This window comes from Poecile atricapillus, chromosome W (assembly GCF_030490865.1).
Source record: "Poecile atricapillus isolate bPoeAtr1 chromosome W, bPoeAtr1.hap1, whole genome shotgun sequence".
Lineage (NCBI taxonomy): Eukaryota > Metazoa > Chordata > Aves > Passeriformes > Paridae > Poecile > Poecile atricapillus.
The window spans coordinates 12,910,676-12,926,257 of record NC_081288.1 but is presented as its reverse complement, the minus strand read 5'-3'; the positions used below and the strand labels follow the sequence as shown (position 1 = coordinate 12,926,257).

The 15,582-nt window shown below is 37.8% G+C and overlaps 1 protein-coding gene across 1 annotated transcript in view; it reads left to right on the top strand.

Annotated features, from left to right (window-relative positions):
* LOC131591457 (reelin-like) overlaps nt 1-15,582 on the top strand; it is a 225,268-nt gene that overhangs the window by 65,056 nt on the left and 144,630 nt on the right. Inside the window, exons 3-5 of the mRNA XM_058862180.1 lie at nt 1,155-1,225; nt 9,430-9,462; nt 11,061-11,139. Coding sequence (XP_058718163.1) covers nt 1,155-1,225; nt 9,430-9,462; nt 11,061-11,139 — 183 coding nt within the window. The remainder of the gene's footprint in view (nt 1-1,154; nt 1,226-9,429; nt 9,463-11,060; nt 11,140-15,582) is intronic.

The following is a 15,582-nucleotide window of genomic DNA, read 5'->3' as shown; positions in this document are numbered from 1 at the left end:
GAAGAGAGTGTCTAAGAGCCCTAGGAGCATCAGGTGAGCATAGTTTTGCATTTCAGGAAACACACATTGGTGTAAATAGAGCTTTCCTACACGTGCAGAAAGCAAAGTAGATCCCAGAGGAGCTTTTGTTTACTCCTATTTGTACTCTGACAGTTTGAAGATGGGTTTTACCCTGAAGATCCACTGTATTGGAAAAATTTAGTATTAGATGTGTTACTTTTATTGTTCTTCCTCTTCAGGGTAACTGGCCTAGTAGCCAAGAAAAAGATGATGTATTTTGACTTTCATTTTCACACCATTCCTTTCTGGTCTTTTCTGACATTTTATAAGCAAGCTAGGCATGATCCATTAGAGAGGACACACTGCTGACTGAGAAACTGCACTCATAAAGTAGCTTTCAACATCTTACTGTTGAACTGAGAGGCCATTTCAAGGACTTCACATGGATCTATACTGATTTCATTAATATTAATTAGAGAAAGGCTAAAGAACATGTATGAAGACTGTGTATGAGTCTAGACAGATATTGGGAGAACTTTGGCTGAAAGAAATCAGACTTCAAATACAACACTTGCAAATACTAAAAGGTTTTGAAATTTCTGAGATAAAGCTGATGTTGTGAAGCACTGCACTTGGAAAAGAGAGATTAAATGAGCAACTGGAAAGAAAATAAAATTATTACTGTTAGCATGAGAGCTCTGCAAGAGAAAAACAAATCACATTGCGTTGTATTTCTACCTGACCATGAGGAAACAGAATGACAAGTTTTGTGGTACATTCTAGAGGTCTTCTAGATGTGGGTCACTAATGGGAAGTAATTATTCTTTAGACAAAACTTTTGAGGCCTCAAATATAGAAATTCCATGTGAAGCTACAGATATATGTCAAAGATGTCCTTCATTACCTGACAGTGATTTTTATTACCAACCCAGATGTTTTGGTTTAGGAGTTTTCTTTTGTTATGCAAAAACAAACTTCAAATTATTCTATAAATTTAGAAGAGGACAAAAAGAAGAAAACAGAAAGAAAGCAGAATGGGACTTCTGATTTGATTAGTCATGCATAAAGATATACATAAAGATATGCATAAAGATATACATATACATGTATAAATAAGTTTATATGATTTATTGTTGTCCTTTTTATGTTTACAGGGCTACAGCTACTCATAGGGGCCAAGTTATATTCAAGGATGCCTTAGCACAACAGCTGTGCGAACAGGGAGGTAAGAGTCACCATAAGTCTAAAAATATGTGGCAAATGTGGTTTTCCATTGTACCTGCATGTCAAAATTACTCTTCATGAAAGCTATTCTGTAGAAAACCTTGGATCAGGATCTTATTTACATTCTTGAAACTGAGTTTATTTGGCTTCATACTTCCCATTGTCTATCCAGGAATCCCACCTTTCCTCTTTCCTAGATGTTGGGGAACACACAAAACTTTAAGTAGCATTATGCACATGAAATCAGCATTATGCCTGAAATCAGCCTGTAATAGCCAACATTTCTTTTCTGTCAGAACCACAAGCTGAGTTTTAACCCTCACTGTATGAGCTTTAAGTAATATGGCTGCAGCAAAAGCTTTGTTTACTATCCAGTTCACACATGTCCTCATGAAAAATCTGCCTTCCCATTTCGTGAAAGCAGGCCATTGAATTTTTGCCTGTCACATACAACATTTGATCATTTTTATAGCTAAACAAAGTGTTTGACTTACACAAACTTTAAAAGTCTAATTGTTTTCACAGCTTACCCTTTCAATGAATAACCTAAAAAATAAATGTCCTGTTGTCCTCTGTTGTCTACAAACAGTACTTTACTTTGAACCTGCTTCATTAAGACAGTGAGAATTAGAGAAAGTATCCATCATTTTTGGTACAGGAAAGAAAGGAATTTCCAGTTATATGGGCAAAATTCCAGTGATATTTCCATGTGAAAAGCAACAATGAAACATGGGCCAAATTATTTAAAATAAAGATTTTAAAATGGGAAACATGTTGTCAAATTAACACACAAGAGAAAATCCCACAAAACACATCCCTTAGAATCATTAGAGCTATAAGGTTGGGGTTTTTTTCCCAGGAGTTTTGGAATACGGCTTTTGCAATAAAAAGTAATTGAATATTATTTCAGGGTCATAAATTGAGTTATTCCTATAAGGTATCAATAGTGGCTCTGTGATAATGAGGGAAAAATATTTCAACTGTCAACTTCAATATTGAAGTTTACACTTCTGTTGTAGTTTAATGGAAGTAAGAAGAGGGATTCAGAGAGGTGAAAAAGTGCCAGCAAGCAGTCTAGGATGTTGATTATACTTTGGAGGAATTTGAAATATGTAACACAGTTCTGACAATGAGAAGAGAGTGTTCTGGTGATCTGGATGGAAAGTGATTGAGCCAGCCACACTTTTGCTGTGGGGAAGGAAGAGCATCTGGAAAAATTAACAGGAGGTAATTGTGCACCTGTAATGGGAGTGTGAAAGTGTAGTGTTTCAGCATCTGGTGTATGGGGAGCTGGAATGGAAGGGTTGGCAGGATCGCAAGTTGGGATGTGCTGAGGAGGATGGGAAGGATATCTCACACAGGCTGCTTGCTGGATGGATGTGAGTCAAGAGTGGAAAAATAAATTTGCAGAGTAACCAGCATAAAGTGACAAAAAACCTCATAAACAGATGAAATTCTCCAAGGTGTAACTACAGAATGAGCACGCCACAGCCAAAGACAGTCTGGGGCAGCCAGCACAGGTAAGGAAGGGACAGGGAAGTAGGAGTCATATTGATGGCAGTGACAAAGAGCTGGGAGTGACCAGGATAGTGAAAGCTATGCACAAGCAAGCTGAATGAAAATACATGAGTGTCAGTGACTGGCAACATGGGCAAGGAGAATATGGGCAAGCAACAAGATTTCTCCCTGCTAGAAGAAAATACCTTGGTAAGCAGAGACAAGCGGGTAGATATCCATCTATACAGACTTGACAATCCTTCTTCAGACATTCTGTTCACTGAGATCTTAGTGGGAGAGCTGACAAAAGAATCTTTTATTCTTTCACTCCTCTCTGCTTTACAGTTCTGCAATTTTGGAGCATAACCTAACCTCAGATCAACATTTTAGCAACACTTATGTTGGTTAGAACAGTAAGTCCTTATGTTACTGTGTGCTGTCCCTGAGTTCAGAGGAACTCTGCAGAACAAGTTAAAAATAGAATTTGGATATTGGTTATATGCAGAGAATGAAGGATGCTGATGTCCCACAGGCTGCTGGGCTGTGACAGTCCCGTTGCTGCCTCCTCCTTCCATCCAGCCACTGATGGCCACATCCTGCACCAGCTCCCTGAAAGGGCCTTCAGCTTCCCCAACTTGTCACAGTCTCTCACATCCTCATAACTTTGTGTTTCCCATGATTTTCCCAGCAATTCTCTTTGCTTTATACACAGTCACTTCAGACACATCCTGGACTTATCATCCCCTAAATATGTATTGTCAAAGCAGTACCTCTGCAACCATTAGATTTGGCTTAGGCAAGGGTCACCCAGAGGTGCTGGTCTGTGAGCAGTGGACAGCATATGACAACTGAAGCAGTGCTCAGAGACTGCAATACTGAGGTGCAAGCTTCTCAGTTGTTCTCATGGCTCTTCTCCCACATTTTAATCCTCACATGGCTTCTCTCCCCTTGGTTTCCTAGCTCAGACACAGCTTCCTTGACTTGGATATTCAACCACTGCATTGCCATTACCCTGGCTCTCACCCCTTCCAGCACCAGGCTCTCCTCTGCCTTTTGGTTCTTATTTCTTCAGCACAGTGTGCATTGCATTAGTCTCTAACCACTGCATACCATTACCATCCTGATACTATTAGAATTAATTTTCATATTCAAAGAAAAGAGACTTTCTTTGAAGTAGACCGTACTTCATTTATTCCATTTTTATCAACACCACTAATGTAAACAAAGGATTCTTTCAGGAAGAATTACTGAATTTATTTAGATGCAAATATCATATTAATATATATGCAAAACAGCAAGGTAGGTTGACATAAATGAGGTCTGTTTCTAGCCCTAAACGTTGCTATACTGAAATAATGCACTGAATGATGTGACATATTAAGTAAAGAAAAATAAAACCGCAGGGCAACTTCACAGATTTATTATGGGACACCTTCTTAATAAGGATGTTCACTAGAGGTTATATCAGACTTCCTAATGTCTAGTAAAAAGGATATACATGAAGATGTGAAAGTAGCAAGGAATCTCAAATATCATGTTCACTGTGACTTTCTACCCTCAGATGTACATTAATAAATCCTAGTAGAGTTAATGGAATTTGTGCAGTGAAAGGAAAGTGGTTTTTTGTATTTTGAAGAGAATTAGAGGATGATAAAGGGTAGTGTTAAGGGATGGCAATGCCATATGTATAATGTAAATGGAGTAAGAAATGATGCCATAGGGAAAGTAAAGATAGTAGAAAAAGTAAAATAATTGCTTAAAAAGCTCTGTGTTCAGAATATAATACATATTTTAGGAAGCCAGGGAGATGTTTGAGAGCTGATGTAAGCTTTAAATTTTATGAGAATTATATTGAAGAAAGGGGACATAAAAATTATCGTAGAAAAAGTTAATCTAGCACAAACAGGAAAAAACGCAAACAAACAAAACCTGTAAGCTAGAAAAGTTAGATGTCTTGTAAATCCTTTTAAGGACAAGTAAGGATCATAATAGCTGATGATATTCTTGTCAGTAAAAGTATATTTAATAAACCATATATTTAACTCATTGACTGTCTCTAGGGGATGCTCAGCCTCTATCATTCAATTGCAACTTCATTTACCAGTAGAGAGAAAGTATTGGAGGGAGTCTAAATGAAAGCATTTATTTCCTTTTTTATCCTCATCTGGCTGCTAATGACAAGGAGATTAGACTTCATAATCTGCAGAACAGAAAATACCTCTCTCCACACATCATTTGTCATGAATTGATGAGCAACAGCTGATGGCCACTGGCTGTAGAACTCTGAGCACTGTGTTTGTCTGGGAGCATGTGGACATTTGTGTTACTGTAATTCACTTCCCCTTTCTATTAAAAAATACACAAACTTCATGGTTCTGAGAAAAAAAAGAAGGTATATTTTTAGTGGATTTTAAGAATATTTTCTTATGCTGCATTTTTTACCTATACCTATACACAGTCTTGACCCTAGAACTCTATGGAATATGGGTGTCAATAGTACAAATGGATATTTCTGGGACATGTGTTTAATTTGCTTTATGCTTGCCCTTTTTATCTGAATGGAGACTGATGTTACTTAGCAGTTGACTATTACCATTTTTACTGATTTTTTTTCTTATTTTTTCAGTGACAACAAGATAACAAAAAAATTGTTTCTTTCCTCTTCACATTCCAGTTTCTAGAAGATGACGTTCCCGAAATACGAAATTCTTTCGTATTTCCCCCCCTTCCAGTTTAACCAAAAAGGGTCTTATTTAAATTGGCTTAACCTTTCAGTAGCCTTACTTCATCTGCAGACAAATTTAACCTTTTACTCCAAAAGATGCCTTCATTCTCCCTCATCCCATTGACACAGACCCCCACAATGTCCCCATTGACTTTTGAATTTCCCATTAGCTTCCTCAAGATTCTCATGCTTCCAGTTTGACTGTGGCCTTTCTCTCTCTGAAGCACTTTGTGTTGCATGCTTCTTTCTCTGCTTTTTCTTGCCAAAGAGATTGTCTTGTAAGACAAGGCAAGCACTCTACATTTCCTTACATTTTCTCATGTTGTGTTTGCTGAGGCCTCTTAGATGGTGACCTCAGTTGAGCTCTGCTTCCATTCTTTGCTCAGTACAATTCATCTCTTGTAAAGCTCTGTATATACTAAGGGTGCTAGTTAAAAAATCAAATAATAAATTCATTTACTTTACTTTTTAAAAAGGTATGACATTCTCATTCAAGCTAAGATGTATTTTGGAGCCACATAAATACTGATTTTAAATTTAAAACCATCCAACCATGTGCCTAAGGAACATCTAACAAAGTGAATAATGGTTTAAAATATGAACTGAGGTGGCCTTTCTCTTTCCCTCTCAGTCTGAAGTATTGTACGATTCCTTCTAAATTATAAATTTATATTTTTACATTGTATGGCTACTCTACACTGTATAATTTCTTTTAGCTTTGTCATATTGTACAAAAAAACTCCATTTGACTTTAGCCACACTGTATGGCTTATGGAAAAATCCATGTTATTTTTAAGTAGTTCTATAACTTGATTAGAAAGGCAGATCTGAAAATATTTTAAAGCAACTACATTTAGTTTTGTGTTATGTTTTGAATTTCTATTATTTGTGAGCCTTAAATACAACCCTTGAAGATCAACACATTGCTGTTTTGCAATGAAATATAAAATGTAATAAAGAAATTATTTATAGAGAGAATAAAGTCTATGTTTATCACTCATTAAGTGGTACCTTCAGAGTCCTTTGTCATATTCAGCTCACGAATTTGAATTACAATCAGAATACCTGAGGCAAAAATACTTGGGCTTCTTAGATTCTGTAAAGATTTAGGGAATGTAACCTCTCCCCAGCATAAAATCTGTACTTGTAACAACAACCTTTTTGTCTAAAATGAAGTGTGTGCTTAGTTCCACCTCTAGTTTTTAAATGATTGATCAGTGGCATTAGTATGTACCTGCACAATTTCCTTCCTTTCATTCCATCGGTAAGCAGTTTTGTTTTGCAATGTACTATGCATATGGGGGAGGAGCCATTTCAGGAAAAAATCTCAGATCCCAAGTCTATGTTTTTTAATCACATGAACAGCCAGTTTTATTAAATAATGGTGAAGCTGAAAGAATTTGCAAATGTAATGATACCAAGTTTGTGCTATACCTGTGCCTTTCTGCTGAATGCTGAAATTTTGCATACCATCTTCAGGAAGTGTCACTCATGACTGTGTGTATCCTTGGCTGGAGCCCTTTCCAAAGAGCCAAACAACCTAGTGTGAATGATCACACAGTCCTTTGCTTTCATTTGGAGGTCTGAACTGCTCTCCTTGGAGAAGGTGGTCTCTTTCAGTTGGGTTACTTTCAAAGGCCAATGGAATTTGCTTGGGCAGCTGATGAGTCTGCCCATGATGTGCCCTGGCATGACCGTGCTCCTTGTGGGTGAGCCCTGGCAGGATGGCTTTCAGCCACCCCTGTGTTCACAGCAGATCTCCCCTCAGTACTGCTCTGGAACTACTGAGAAGGGGGCATTCAGAACATCAGGGACAGAGATTTCATTTGAAACTTAGCCTCTCAGAAGAGAAGTATTACAAATCCCATGACATAATGTGCTTCTTTTCCTGCAGGAAAAATACAGAACAGATTGTGTTGCTCAGTCTGGGAAATAATTCAGTTAATCCAGTTCATTCCATTTCTTTGTGCAAATAATTTTTAAAAGGTTTATGAAATTCACACATTCCCATGGAGAAAAACAGTACCTGGGGCTGCAAAGGACAAATGCAGTCTATTTCACTGGAGGGTTCACCAGTACAGTCCAGCACTATTCTGGACACAGGGCCACGCTTAACATGCATGAGTTGTATTTCTCCAGATTTTGTACCAGCATGATGAGAGGTCTTTGCCATTGTTAGAGTCATTATTGGCATTTTTGCTAGGGAAGACAAAGCAGTATGGGTGAATTTCTTGTATACAAAATGGACCAAGTTAGCCATGAAAAGGAAAGAAACATTTCAGATTTCTGAAACAACAGACTCTTAAGAAGGTCTTTTCTCTCAGCTGCAGTAAAGTTTTCAGTGGTGCTTTTCAGTGTTCTGTGTATGTATACATGCATACACACCCCTTACATATGCATATGTCCATAGCTATATATGCCTATGTATATATGTATGCATGTACATTTATGTGTGTGTTTGTGTATACATATGTATGTATAGATGTACATAAGGTTAGGGGAGAGATACATATATACACACTTACATGTATATATTTATGTGGTTAGTGGATGGTGTGAAACATGTCACTCTTAGCACTACTTGCTAAGTCTGTTAAATCAAAGTTTTCTGTCTGTGGTAAATCCAGATTGCTTGCCATCATTTTCTGGTCTGCAGATACCTCATTTGTTGACTGCTCGGTCTTCTTCATCACCTACTTCTCCATGAAATGTTGCAATTTCATTACAGGAATGCATCCTTGCAAACCCAGTATTTAAGGACTAAGCAGGAAGAGAAAAGCAAAATTCTTGAGATTTGTATTGGACTTTCTATTCACATAACTATATGTGAGAGCTCTACACAGATTGCTGCATTCATTTTTATGTTTATTTTTAATCTATTTTTAATTTGTCAGATGTTATGACAGAAATTGCAGTACTTCAGTATTTTATTGCAAATATGCTGAAGAAATCAGGAGTACTGCTACAATTTAGGTCAGTGCCCAACAAAAAACACAGAATCATCAAATGAATACTGGCTTCCAAAATTCTCCTTTTTGCTGGTTTTATTTTATCAAAGTCCAAAAGACAGCTGGAAATATAGATCCATGGCTGAGGTACTGATAGACAAAAAAATGGTTATACGCACCCTTCATGAAGGAGATGTAACCTACTTTGGATTTAAGATCAAGCAAGGCTATGGGTGTAGTAGCTGCCACGGAGGATCTAACACACTGTGTAGCCAGTTTCTAGACTTGCCATATACTTTTATGTAGCTGTGCCCTTTCAGGTACAGTCTGGTTCCATTTGTATAATGCTACACCAAGACTCCTGTTGCAAAGTGCTGGTAGAAGGTTACTTAATGAACTGGTGCCATTTCACATGTGCCCCCCATGCAGTGTGTCCTTACAACATTCTGGTGTTTCTTGGGAGGCAGAGACCCTGGGGAATTGATCAGCATTGCCTACAAAAACATGCTTTGATATAAATGCTTGATATCATGATTTGCAGAGGTAATCTGTTACTTATTGTCCTAAGAATATTTGAATCACTTCCCCCAATAATATTCCCAGTAAAATGTTGCTCAGTGCAGTATAAAAGATCAAAGTATGGGATTTTTTGCCTCTCCTAGACTATTTCTGTTGTTGAGCCCAATTTCCTCTCTCTTTGTCAGTACTTGAGGTGTTGAATCTTAATCCAAATTATTTTTAACAATATCTCATAACTCTAGACTAGAATTTATTTTTTTACTTTACCATAAAACCAGTACTGACCTTCACTTATTTTGATGTTTATTTTAATTAAGAGAATAATTATTTTTGTTTTCCTATTATATTTTTGTAGCTTTTGGGGCCTATCATGTTTTTCACAATTAAACTACTGGGATAGCTGATTTAAGAGAGTATATACTGTACAATTTGTTTTAAGCTGAATTGATTTTAATGCTGCAGTTGATCCCTGTTCACAGAAGATATTCACACACTGTGTGTCTTTGTTTTCCACAGCCCCGACAGAAGCTCCAGTACATCCTCACCTAGGTAGGTGATTTTTCAAAAATCATTCTTACTACTTAAACTCAGAATCACTGACTTTATTATAATAAAAAATCTGTAATGTCAAAAGAAACTAGGTCTGAGGAATTCAAATTAAAAGGAGGTTCATGTAAAATGGATTGAATTATGTCTAATTCTGATCAGTTGTTTCTTCGTTGTGATTTTTACTGCTCCTTATTGCCTTTAAATCCTTGCAGGGTGAGTATATCATGCTGCAGACCTTTTCCTCCTCGTTATGTATTAGAGCATCTGTTTGCAAGAGAACCAGGACTGGAGCATGCCTGCTATGAAAACAGGCTGGAAGAGTTGGGATTGCTCTGCCTGGAGAAGGGAAGGCTTCAGTGAGACATTAGAGCACTTTCCAGTACTTAAAGGGGGTACAAGAAAGCTGGAGAGGAATTTTTTCAAGGGCTTGTAGACATCGAACAAGGAGAAATAAAGGGCTTTAAAATGAAAGAGGGCACGTTTAGATTTGATGTCATGAAGAAAATCTTTACTGTGAGGGTTGTCAGTTGCAATAGGTTTCCAGAGAAGCCGTGGATGACCCATTCCTGGAAGCCTTCAAGGCCATGCTGGATGTGATTTCGACCAATCTGGCATAGTGGGAGGTGTCCCTGCCCATGTCAGAGATGTTAGAATTAGATGATCTTCAAGGTCCCTCTCAACCCAAACCATTCTCTGATTCTATGACCCATAACCTTCAGTGTGGGACAGCACCTCACACCAGAGCAGGGTTACTGTGAGGAAGATTTTGTCCCAGTGCATCTCCAAGGTGGACCCTGGAGCAAGGCACTGCTGCTCCTGCTCTCCAGCCTTGCAACCACCAATGCTTGTGCTGCAATTTGGTTTGTCCAGGACAGATTCTGGAATTCTTCCTCAGTTTAAATGGCAGGTGACAGTTACTTCATTCATTTAGTGGAACTATTTGTAGAGAAGAGTCTGTCTAATACAATCACAGGTGCCAAAGTTTTGGGACTTTGAGTTTACTGATCATCATACATAAATGAGACAGTAAATCTAGGTGGAATATTGGAGTCCAAAGTTTGCAGAACAGTGGTAAGGAATATTTGCATAACATAAATCACAATTTATGTTCCTTAGATAAGTTGACTTTTACTGCCACGTCTGCTGATACTAGCAGAGAAATTCCAATGAACTCATGGATTTTTGCTTATGAGTTGTCAAAATGAATCTCCTGACTATAAGAGCTGCAATAAACTCATTAGGACTTCTCATCCATTCATTCTTCTGCCCATGTTTGCAAAATCTGGATTTGGAAGGATTTTTTTTAAACATTCAGAAAACCAACAATTTGGAACAAAAGTTCTTAAAATATTTAGTGTGTAGTTGATGACTCCATCTTTCCATAGCCATCACACTTTCATGATAGGGGCACTTCTTAATTTTTTGTGGTACTATGATCAATAGTAAGCAAAAAAACCTGTAACTAAGAAACCCTGGCTTTCATTAGTAGCATAACCTAAAATGCAGATTTTTAGAAATCTAAAATTTTAAATTAGAAAGCATGGGATGATTGCACTGGATTTTTTTTTTTTTCATATACTGCTGTGTTTTCTTTGCAGCTGAAATGCACAGTGACAGCATTATCCTACGAGATGACTTTGACTCTTACCATCAGCAAGAATTGAATCCTACCATGTGGTGAGTTTCTGCACTCCTTTATATGAATTTGAGCAAATGAAAGCATTATATTTGTTGAATGAAATGAAGTATAAATTGAAGTGTGGGTTTGCTTCATTAGGACCTAAATATTTTGGTTTATTAATTAATTTATTAATGAGTGACTGAGAAATTCTAAGCACATTGAAGTGGGTGACAAATTCTTGTTGATTTCAAATTTTTAACTAATCCAAAAATAGTAGGACTAGAGCTGAGCTCAGTGAATATTTATAAATTAAGATTTTGGTTTACTGAAAACACAGCTTTTCATCAAAAAGGAGAAGAATTTCAATAATTAAACTTTGTTGTTTCAATTTTTTATTTTAATTTCATGTTGTACATGTTTTTGGTGAAGCTAACTATAGCAATAATTCCTTCCAAACTGAAATTGTTTCCAAATAATTAAAAAAATCATAAGAAAACCCTCCCAAAAACCCCAACTGGAATTAAATACCTCTGTCTAATTTCCATGTGATGAAAGTGTTTGAGGTTGAATTTTTTTTCATTTTTTTTGTGGAAGGCTTTTTCTTCAAAACTTTTTCAAAAGTTTTGTATTGTACAAGAAGGAAAACGCTTCTCAGTTCTATAGAGCAAGTTGATTTCTCTCTCTATATACATATATATATATGATTGCTCTATATATATATTCCAAATTGCTAGGGTTTGGAGGGTTTTGGGATTCATGAGTAGGGTCATTCATGTTATCATAGCCTATATCTGAAACAGCCAGCACAAGATGTTATCATTCTTTAACCAATAAATGCTATAGAAGAATCTCAACCTTCCCATACATAATAAGGCAAGTACACCTTGGGACAGGTCAGGCAGCAGCTTCATGAATTGTGACCCTAGTGGGAGAGCTCTCAGACACCATCTCTCCCTCTGCTTCCCCATTCTCTGCCAAGTGATTGCAGAGACCAAACCCATGCACTGGTTCAGAAAACAAGGGAAAAGTTGAGGAAAAATAATCACTTCAATGTTAATAAAGTTAAATATCAATCCCTGTGAGGGGTGGACTCCTAAAGTCACTGTCACAGTCCTAAGTTGTCCAACAGTAAATAACAGGACAGTATGGAGAGATGATTGGGGGAGCCTATAGGAGTGACCCCTTAGTGCTCTCTTAGCTCAGAAGAGGGGAGTTGGAAACAGTGATGGACTGTTAGCTTTTAGTCAAAAGGAGTGTTCTTTTAGCAAAGATAACTCTTAGGCAGACCTCTGAATCTTAAATATTAATAATTTTACCACCACAGTGATCATAAAGATAGATGATAATATATGTGTACAATGTCCCAGAAGAGGAAGTCACACATCTCCCTTAGTACAAAGCTGATTCTATTCTGTATAGTGAGTATATATACAGTATATAATACCCAGATAAACACATCTGAGGTTTTGAAGGTTGGAGCCTCCTTTTTTTATATGATTGCTTCTGAGTTTTCTATTTCTTTCAATCTTATGTCAAAAATATGACTAACTTTATTGTTTTAATTCATACAAGACATGGAAATATTTTACTGGGTTAGTTTATCTTGTTCAAATAAATCCTTGATGAGCATTTTATCACTTACCTGGTTTGTTAGTTAATACATTCATTCTGTGACATTTGACTTAATTTTCCTTTTTATTAAGGACTGTCACAACTTTCCATCTGTGCAGGTCTTTCATAGCTTAACCATCTTATGTAAAAATGCAGTAGTTTACAGAATTTTATGGATATTTTTATTCTGTACATACACATTTTAATAGTTTTCAATATGCACCTACAATTTTTGCTCCTTTTGTTCCTTTTGTATCAGCTCTTTAAATGTTTTTTCTGGTCTAGAGGTATTAAGGACCTGCAGTACTACAACATAAAATCCCCTCTTTCTTTACGGGTATGAACAGATCAAGGACTCTTAATGGGTTGCAGAATAGCTGCCAAGGTAGATTGCTTTAGCAGCAGTGTGTTAAATGGACTTGAGTGGAAAGAAATGAGAAGAGGCATTATTTCCCTGCAGATGCCTCATAACTCACCGAGGGCTTGTCTGTTGGGAGCCTCCATAATTTATTTATCCATTGCTCTCAACTTTAAATTCATCCTTGCTCAGAGAAGTCTCAACAGAGAAATTTCAGATTAAAAGAGCCCCCAGTCTTCTGCTCCTTTTGTCCCCAGGATTTGGATTTCGTCCCTCTGGAATAAATTTCACCACCTTGCTTGGTGAATCAGTGCAGAGAGGTGGGTGCTAGGAGAGAGTCCCCAAAACTCACCAGTCCTGAGACAGATTTTCCTGTAATAGCAGAAAGCCAGCATTTTCAGCAGTGCTAAACAGAAGTGGAACACAAATAAAAGAAAACCATAATGAAGTACCATGAGCTTTACAACACACAGAATTTCTGCAGTAGCCCTGCCTCCAGTGAAGACCCACTTAGTGGCAGAAAGCTCATTCTCATTTGATTGTCTAGTGGAAGTAAAATCAGGAATTATTAACAGTTGTTGCCATCCTCCCTAAAATTGTGTTTTTTCCCCTGGCAGCTGCTAAAATCCCATCTTTACCACAACCAATTGCAGCAAGTGCTGGAGCAGTATTTCCAGCTCTTCTCAGTCTGTGGGGAGCAGTGCCTGGTGTGCACAGACACCCCAGCAGGGCCATGCCATGCGGCCACTTACACCCAGCCACTCTAATCGTTTCTGAAGCCATTATTTGTACAGATGAAAAGAGAAGTGTTTGTGTTTTCCTCCTGGCTTTTCTTCCCAAATCCTACGTAACACTGGCTTGGAAGCAATTAATATTTTCCCACCCCTCCTGATTGCCCTTCTGGCATGTGCAGCTCTGGCAGAGATGAACCATCCAAGTGCACAGCTAAGCAGTTTATATCCTCTCTGTGTGTCCAATTTTATGAGTCCCAGCAGAGCCTGTGTGTCACTCCATTGCTGAGAGAGACCTCACATCTCATAGCTTTTTTGCACAAGGGCACTGTATGATTTTGAGAGTGACTGCCTGCTCTGTCAAATGCATTATAAGACACATCCTTCCCAGCAGCCATCTGTTTCTTTGGAGGCTCTGAAACAGGGGAGGAGTGGCTACAAGTGTGTTTGGAGCTGCAGAGAAAGAGAAGGTTGGGATAAGGCTCTTTGTAAAAGAAAAGTTACAGCACCACAGTTCCTGACCTGTATCAAAATTTGGTGACTGAATGAAAACAGGAGAAACTGCTGAAGTGGGAAATGGACCGAGAGAGAAGGAAGTAACAGGACAGGACGCATGCTTATGTGAACGGAAGATACATAGAACAAAGAAGGATTTCTCTGCTGGGAGTGTAGGAATGGGACCATGTCCCATCTTTTTCATTTTCTTGGGAAACCACCCACCATGAGAATTTTCTTGTGTGGTTTGTCCAACTAATGTTTATAATCTTTTCTTCCAGTACCCTGTCATGTCAGAATATGATTGTTCCCAAAGTCCCCAACCCATAGGCAAAACCTTCTTGCTTAAGCAAAGATTTCCTCATTTCTTGGGTTTTATTTGCCACCACCCTTACAAAGATCTCTTGTCTTGTGAAAAAAGTGTGCTTCACACAATCATAAATGTTGAATGTGTTATGCATCTGATGTGCATTAGCTGTGGAATTTAAGGTAAGTAGGTGATCCCACACCATTGTAAATGTAGCACCAATGTCCATGCTCAGCCAGACACTGCTGACTTGTTGAACTAACTAGAAGTGTTTAGTACCTTTTTCAATTAGAAAATTGAAATAATATAAGCTATTAGTGTCCATGAGACTTTCCGAAAACTGACAGGACACTGTTAGATCAGAAACCTCAGGAACCATGGAAGTAACTAATCTCTTCAGCAGGGAAAGGGAACCTGCAACAGGTACCACTTGCCAGGGAATGGCTGGATGAGTAGAGGTCCAATGTGTGTAGTATGAAGAAGACTGTCTAAGTCATTGATCACCTGTTCCTGTGACCATCTTGCCTCCATGTAACCTCATCAAACTTCAGTGGAGAGCATAAAAAGTGCAAAGGTGATATAAGAACTAAACCAGGCTAAACAAGAACAAATGTAAGAAAATGTTCTGTTTAATGCTATGATTAGATATTCTTAGTGTTAAGAAGATGCATAAATTACTAAAGAATAAATGTTGGCATTTGTGCATGTTTCTGTATAAAACAGTTTTAATAGTAGGACTGCAGAAAATAAGGGTTTCAGTACATTTAAAGGAGAAAGAGCCAGTACAGAAGTGCATTGCTGACTAATTCTCCTTCCCAACCTGATGTCATGTTTCATCTCAAAGCCTATCAGCACACCAAGCAGTAGTCACTTACAGAAGGCACACTTGTCAAAGATGACATGAAGAATACCTGAGCATGTAAAATCAATCAATAAGAAACAGAGATTCTCTTGGTCATCACTTCTTCATGGCATATGAGAAATGTACAGGTACAGT